At 37.0% G+C, this 7,214-nt stretch overlaps 1 protein-coding gene across 1 annotated transcript; it reads right to left on the bottom strand.

The window, feature by feature from the left end:
- Positions 1–2,332: 2,332 nt before the first annotated feature.
- rad51ap1 (RAD51 associated protein 1) lies at positions 2,333–5,078 on the bottom strand. The gene is made up of 9 exons (XM_034163404.1): positions 4,849–5,078; positions 4,718–4,761; positions 4,232–4,370; positions 3,933–4,039; positions 3,761–3,850; positions 3,512–3,649; positions 2,928–3,104; positions 2,721–2,855; positions 2,333–2,624 (listed from the first exon to the last, which is right to left on the bottom strand). Exons 1-9 carry the CDS (start codon positions 4,878–4,880, stop codon positions 2,497–2,499), a joined length of 990 nt encoding a protein of 329 aa, XP_034019295.1. The 5' UTR covers positions 4,881–5,078; the 3' UTR covers positions 2,333–2,496.
- Positions 5,079–7,214: the final 2,136 nt, after the last annotated feature.

The following is a 7,214-nucleotide window of genomic DNA, read 5'->3' as shown; positions in this document are numbered from 1 at the left end:
GGATGATACCTCATTGCGGCAACAGGTCAAAGCTCATATTCAGGAGCTACTGGATGAAGGCGTTGTGTGTCAAAGCTGCAGCCCATATTCTTCTCCAATTGTAGTTTTTTAAAAACTGGAGAGATAAGGTTGTATGTTGACTACCGTTTGCTAGTCAAAAGATGCCTTCACAACTTTCACCTCCCAAAGTCAGTAAATTGAAAACTTCCCATGAGTCTGATAGTCCACTAGTCCAGGTTAGGGTTAAGGTGAACTTTAAAAAGTCACTTTGGAGTTGTAATATACACCAAATAATATTAAGAGGTTAGGACCAGTGGACCCTATGACTAGTGGACCCTTCCCCAGTAAATTAAACCTTTGCTGCCTTAGCTACAAACTCACAGGTGCCCTACACCACCAACTACTACACTCAACAAAAATATAAACGCAACACTTTTGGTTATGTTCCCATTTTGTATGAGATGAACTCAAAGATCTAAAACTTTTTCCACATACACAATATCACCATTTCCCTCAAATATTGTTCACAAACCAGTCTAAATCTGTGATAGTGAGCACTTTATTTGCTTTAGAGCTCAGAAGGCAGCGGTTGAAGGACGGTTGGTTGCCATATAGGCAGAGTATGCTTCTATGATGCCTCCAGGCATCTACTAACCTTGTGGAAGCAAGGATTGTACAGCATAACGTAACCGGTCGCCATGTCACATTGCTCTGCATTTGCACAAGACGTCTTGTCTATTTTGGTCCTGCCTCGCTGGCTAATACTTATCTCTGTAAAACACCCAATCTGATTGAAAATGACTGCCTCATGTAGCTAATGTGATCAAGGGGTGATGGGGGTCCCAGCCATGCAGCACAGCAGATAAATGAATCAATCTTTCAAATGGTGATACAAGCACCAATCTCGACACAAATATTCCTTAAACTTTACTCTTTTGAAAAAGCAGACAAGCCACTTGAATTTTCAATAGACGGCCGGTCATATTGAAAACTATATCACATTATTTGTCTGAAAAAGAAAAAAGATTTGAAAAAGGTATAGTTGCACAATCTATGACTGAATTCTATGACGTTATGGGGTGAAGAGAGCAAAAAAAGGTGACAAATTAACAAATGGAAGAGTTTTGACCCATGTTGAATGTTTGATGGCCAAAGTAAAGGTCAAACAATGTCGACATCCATTGGATTCGATGGCACACACAAAAAACTGACTCATTGGATTGAATTTCCATCTAATAAATACATGTGTTCCCAACTAAAATACATTGACTTATCTTGCATGGATGTGCTTTGACATTTATTGGAATCCTGCTCATAATTAAATTGAGTTCATCCAATGCATGTTTTTTGAGTGCATGACATGTTACCCCGTAACATAACTAACCATGACACATGGTGGAAACTATTCCTTTTAAAAACGCTAAAAACTCAAAATAATTTGCATGACTTTCTACCAAAACTGGAGCAGCTTTAATTTTTGACCCCTATACAAACTGAGTGACCTTTTGTCACCATTTTTGTCATTTTTACCCCTTAACATTCAGTCATATAGTCCAAACTATACCTTTCTGGAATCTTCATGATCAGACAAATACTGTGATATACTTTTAAATATGCTTAAGCATTTTTAAGTTCTGACCCCTGTGTAATTCTTCAATTGAACCCCTACCTGGCCACCTAGTGACAATTCAAGTAGCCAAGCTTTTTCAAAATGGTAATGTCTAGGGAGTATTTCTGTCAAATTTGGTGCTTGTCTCAATATTTACTCTGTAAATATTTTATCTGCTGCACTAATGCTTGACTACATGGTAACCTATGCCGTTGGAGCACCCTTTGCTGGACAAAGTACAAAATTACACGACTGCTATCAGCAAGTTCTTTTTCTGCATGGTTTATTTGGTAAAATAAAAGGTTTTATATCTAAAGATAACACAAATACCAATATGTTCGTGAAAGGCTCATATTGTTGGCCAACCGATATGTCGGTCAAGCTCTAGTTTGGACCTCTTTAGGCAAACCTGAACAAATCTTATGACATTTTCAGGTACAAAAGTGGCTAATGTGGCCATTTTTTTTTTTATTTATACATCTTTAAAAGATTAGAATTCATTATTTCACTGCCATCAAGCACCAAATGGAAATTTTAAAATTCACCACGTGAAATATTAAACAACTTTTTTTCCTATTTTATTTTTTAGTCCATGTACACAATGTTTCTACAAATCAGGAAAAAAAAAAAAAAAAAAAAAAAAAGTTCATAGGATAAAATATAGACCAAAACTCATGAAAAGTGGAAACTCCACAGGGAGGACAGAAGTCATCCCAAAATCTCACAAGTACTGTTTTGGCAATTATAAGGCACAAAGTGTTTTTACTTTGAGGTGGAACAAAATGTGGGTTTTATACGTTAACAATATGTCACAATGTAGCCCGGAATCCCTTTTAAAACAAAATATTTACAAGAGTATTTTTTTTAAAAAGGGACACGCGGTCATATTAGTGAGTAGCAACACCAGGGTGAAGAGGCTTGACCCGGACTAAACGGGACAGTCCAAGTCGCAGACCATGACCTGGAGACTTCACTGCTGGATTCTGGGATGATGTGGGACTTTTCCCAATTAAGCCTGGGAAGTCATTTTAAAGCGAGAGAATGTTGTTAGCATTCAAAGGTTTTGGGGGCGTGTAAAAGAAATTAGTGGTCTCTGAAAGGTTCAGTTCACCTGGTGGGTTCCATTTGGGTATTCTGCCCCCTGCTGGGCTGAGGGAGACTGCAGGTTTGGAAACTGTGGACGAGGCAGGCCGTCTGGATTCTGGTGCAGGCTTTGCTGTAGGACTTCTCACTGGAGTGGAAGTTGCTAGAAGATAAAATAACTCGATAATAAGATAAAATGACTGGAAGAGATACTTGATGAATTATAAGAACGTACCCTGTGCCTGAGATTGAGGGTTTGGCGCCTTGCGTGGTTTCTTTTCTTTCTTTGAGGACAAAGGTCGTTTTGTTTTCTCACTCATTTTCTCCTTCTTTGATTTTCGGGCATTGTTTACTGTAAATTCCTCGTCTTCGCTCGCAGCTTGATCACTGAAATCATCGCCACTTTCTGAATCTGTAAGACATTTTTGGATCGTTGCCATTGTGAAGATGGGAAAAAAAAAATACTCCCTTCATGAACAGTAAACCCATCATTTATTAAAATGAACAATGAAACTCAGTTGAGTCTTCTTTTTTTTGGAGGAACTAATTTAAATTCAAACAGATGTCAGTAACTATAAGCAGGGTGAATTTTATTATCTGTATTTTTATTTTACTATATAAAAGCATTTATTATCCAGTGATAGGCTTATTTTAAAATATTCTGATTATACAAAATTGGTTCTTTTTGCATTTATATTCTAAATCATGTACTTGAAAAATCAGGCTTGCCCACAGGTTTTTTTTTAAATATAAATATTCAAGGGAAAAAGTGAATAAATTGACCAAACTTAAGTGAAATGTTTTAGAAGAGGTAAAAACCTGGTGTTGCTTTGGGCTCGTAGTCTTCGTCTTCATCTTTAAACTTTCTTTTCTGTACCTCACTGAGCTTACTGGCAGCTTTTCTTTGTCTGGGTGAGGAACAAGGGGATTCACTCTCTGTTGTAATTTTGTCTAGACCTAAATAAAACAAAATTCAAAAACCATTTTGTACCAACTGTAGTATGTATTTGCCAAACACGAGGACAGTACATGTGTGATCAAAAGAGGGGTGTGTAAAACCAAATTTACCAAGCAATGTGCTGTCCACACTGCAGTTAGAGTGCTTCAGTGATGCTGGATCTGTGTTTTCATCGACTGGAAACTGAACCTTGACGTCTCCTACAGACATTTAAGAGCAACATTTGACAAATCCTGAAGCCTAAAATACACTTTAATAAATCTTATATAAAGCGTGGTAAACCTTTATTGGTTGGGGGCTGCTCTTGGAGCCCATCTGCAGAATTAAGCAAGGAAAGTGTAATTGCTGCTTCTATGTCGCGTTCGTACAACTTCTCATCCAACGGTCGTCTGCATCACAAAACAAATTCTTAGCAAAATCTTCAAAATATTCCAGGTTCAGGTGAAGTTACAATGAGAGTTAACGTCCTTCGAACTGCATTTCCATATTTGAGCTTTTGGATTTCATTCTAATAATATGGCACTATGTACACTGCATACACAAATTAATGCATTATGTCACATACACAATTCATAACATACCGGATGTTCTGGCTCGCTGTGGACTGTGAGTCGATCTCTTGACTGGAGGATTTGCTCAATGATTTCTTGCGTTCTTGCTGTTTTATATCCTCTCTGGCTTTTTTGCTGGGTGGTGCCTTCGTACAAGTAAAATCCTCATCTGTCCCAAAATGAAAAAACATACGGGTGATGACAGATGAGTAAAACAGACTATCAACACAATAGCATCAAAGCGGTCTGGTGCGTTCAGGAAGAGCTCAGTTTTATTTTACTCACACATAAGTATCTTTTTAACTGGGAGTCTGGTCAATATTTGTCAAACCCAGTCAAATTAAGGTTGACATTAACCATGTGAACTGTACCTTTATGGGAATGGAACCAAAACATCCGCCAGCTCCAGAAACTGAACATAGTTCAAATATTAGAGAATTTTGGCATCTTTGCATTTTAGAGAATTAGCCCACAAATATAACATTAAAGTATATATATATATAAACACTAACTCACCATCATCATCCTGGGATTCACAATAATTCAAAACCTTTGTCTTCCTGTTAACAAAACATTAGTCAGATTAAGTCGACGAATCACAACAAACAGAACAAATTAAACGAAAAAGCGCTTTTAATCTGACGAACCTTGATGGTCGCTCCATAGCTAACGTTAGCATTTGCCATCCACAAAAAGGACAGAAAGCTAATAAAGCTAATTTAGCGCTTCCCCGACAGCTGCTCTTAAAACGTGAATCTGATCATTAGATGTGTGAAATATGTTACATTCTAAGTAATCAGCGCGTGAAACTGATTAACGTCACTACTGTGACCGAACTGTTGTTTTTAATCAGCCCGCCAACGAGTGTGACGTACTTCTTCTTCGTGTTAATTTTATCGGCAGCTTGTAATCGTTGTGCATTTTCGCCATCTACTGGACTGAGGTGTGAATACCTTGGGAGAAAAAAAAAAAAAAAAACAACTATCTATCTATCTATCTATCTATCTATCTATCTATATATATATATATATATATATATATATATATATATATATATATATATATATATATATATATATATATATATATATATATGTGTGTGTGTGTGTGTAGTTAGACTGGCTAAAGGACATTCCCTGAAGAGTTACTCGTTTATTTATTAATTCATTTATTTTTTTAACGGTTGTTCACAAATGTACTCTTGATCTTTGCTAGAGTAGACTTAATATCAGGAGTTTTACAAACAGGTCAATACATAATGGACTAATTTACTAAGTCATGTGATTCCCTCACCAGATGTTTCATTTAAAATTCATTTCAGAGGATTTTATAAATCTGTCATTTTTATATTGTTGATTGTTTTTATTATATTTCTTGATAAGTGTTGTATTTCTGACAATTTTTAGTATCTTTGGACAATTTTAAATTTCTATTTATGCATGATGTGTTTTTATGTACTATTGTACACTTTTTAATCACAATAATAAATGAATTATGAATTTTAGAATTGAATCATGGAGGTAAAATGAAAGAATTTCACTAGATAGCAGTAGTGCCACTCTATGGATGCCAGCTGCCATAAACACTGAAGAATGATGATGATGATGATGATGATGATGGAGGACGTGGTTACAAGTTGTTGGATGTCCCAAAAAATTGCTCACTCATTCTAGGCAGTGGAGCAAGATAAGAAGAAAAAAAAAATCAAATTCATGACTGAATTTTATTATTGGAGAATTTAAAATCAAAATATGTTTGTGTATGATTGCTGATAAATGATGTGTTGATTACAATCTTCACCTTCAATCAGTCAATCTGAAGAGAATTGTGTACAAGCTGACTTCAAAATACTTATATAAAATGCTCGATAACAAGAACTCAAGTGGAACTGGCAATGATTTCATACAACTTAGTGTTGATTTGTGCAACTGTGAAGCAACTGGGATGAGGATCAGCATCTCCAAATCTATAACGATGGTCCTCTGTTGGAAAAGGGTGGATTGTTGAAGCTGGAGAGGGGGGAGCATTATTACCCCACATGGAGGAGGTCAAGTATCTGGAGGTCTTGTTCATGAGTGGGGGTAAGATGGAGCGTGAGATCAACAGATGGATTGGAGCTGCATCTGAGGTCATGTGGATGCTGTACAAAACAGTCGTGGTGAAGAAAGAGCTGAGCCACAAAGCAAAATTCTGGATTTACCGACTGGTAAATCCAGAATTTCCAGAACTATCTACACTATCTACACATGACCTATCCTTGCGTAATGACCGAATGAATAAGGTCCTGGATACAAGCGACAGAAATTAGATTCCTCTATTGGGTATCTGGAGACAGGGTGAGAAGCTCCAATATCTAAGTGGGACTGAGTAGAGCTACTGTTTCTTCACGTCAAAAGGAGACAGCTGAGGTGGACTGGACATCTGGTGAGGATGGTCGTCACCTGAGACAGGTTTTCTCAGCACATCCAAAATGGAGGAGGCCTCGGGGAAGACCCAGGACACACTGGAGGGATTATATTTCCCAGGTGGCTTCGGAATACCACTGGAAGAGTTAATGGACTGGGCCAAGGGTAGGGTGAACATTTGGCGTGGCCCACGTGGTCTACTGCCTCCACAACCTGGAGCTGCATAAATGGTGGAAAAATTAACGAATGAATGGTGTTGTTTGCATATGTAGCATAAGCCATATTACAAACATTTAAGTTGTTTTTTGTTTGTTTTTTTACAAACCTGTTTTGTAATTCATATCTATGCACTAAGCAGGGTTTTGATAACTCAAAAATGTGAGTGCATGAGTCTGGGAACATTGGTAACATAACTCCCAAACAAATGGACATAGCTTCTTTAAATTTTGCATAACAGTGAATATTAAATCAATGGTGTTCTGGTTATAATTTGGTGCATTTCTCCAAAGCCAGCCATCAGTTATTGACTGAATGAATGAATGAATGAAAGTTATTCTGAACAAAGGAATAATAATAATAATCCACAAGAAAAATATGTCAACTAAGAA

The sequence above is a fragment of the Thalassophryne amazonica genome, chromosome 22, assembly GCF_902500255.1.
Source record: "Thalassophryne amazonica chromosome 22, fThaAma1.1, whole genome shotgun sequence".
Taxonomy (NCBI): domain Eukaryota; kingdom Metazoa; phylum Chordata; class Actinopteri; order Batrachoidiformes; family Batrachoididae; genus Thalassophryne; species Thalassophryne amazonica.
The sequence above is the reverse complement of the archived record's forward strand: the minus strand, read 5'-3'. Positions and strand labels throughout refer to the sequence as shown.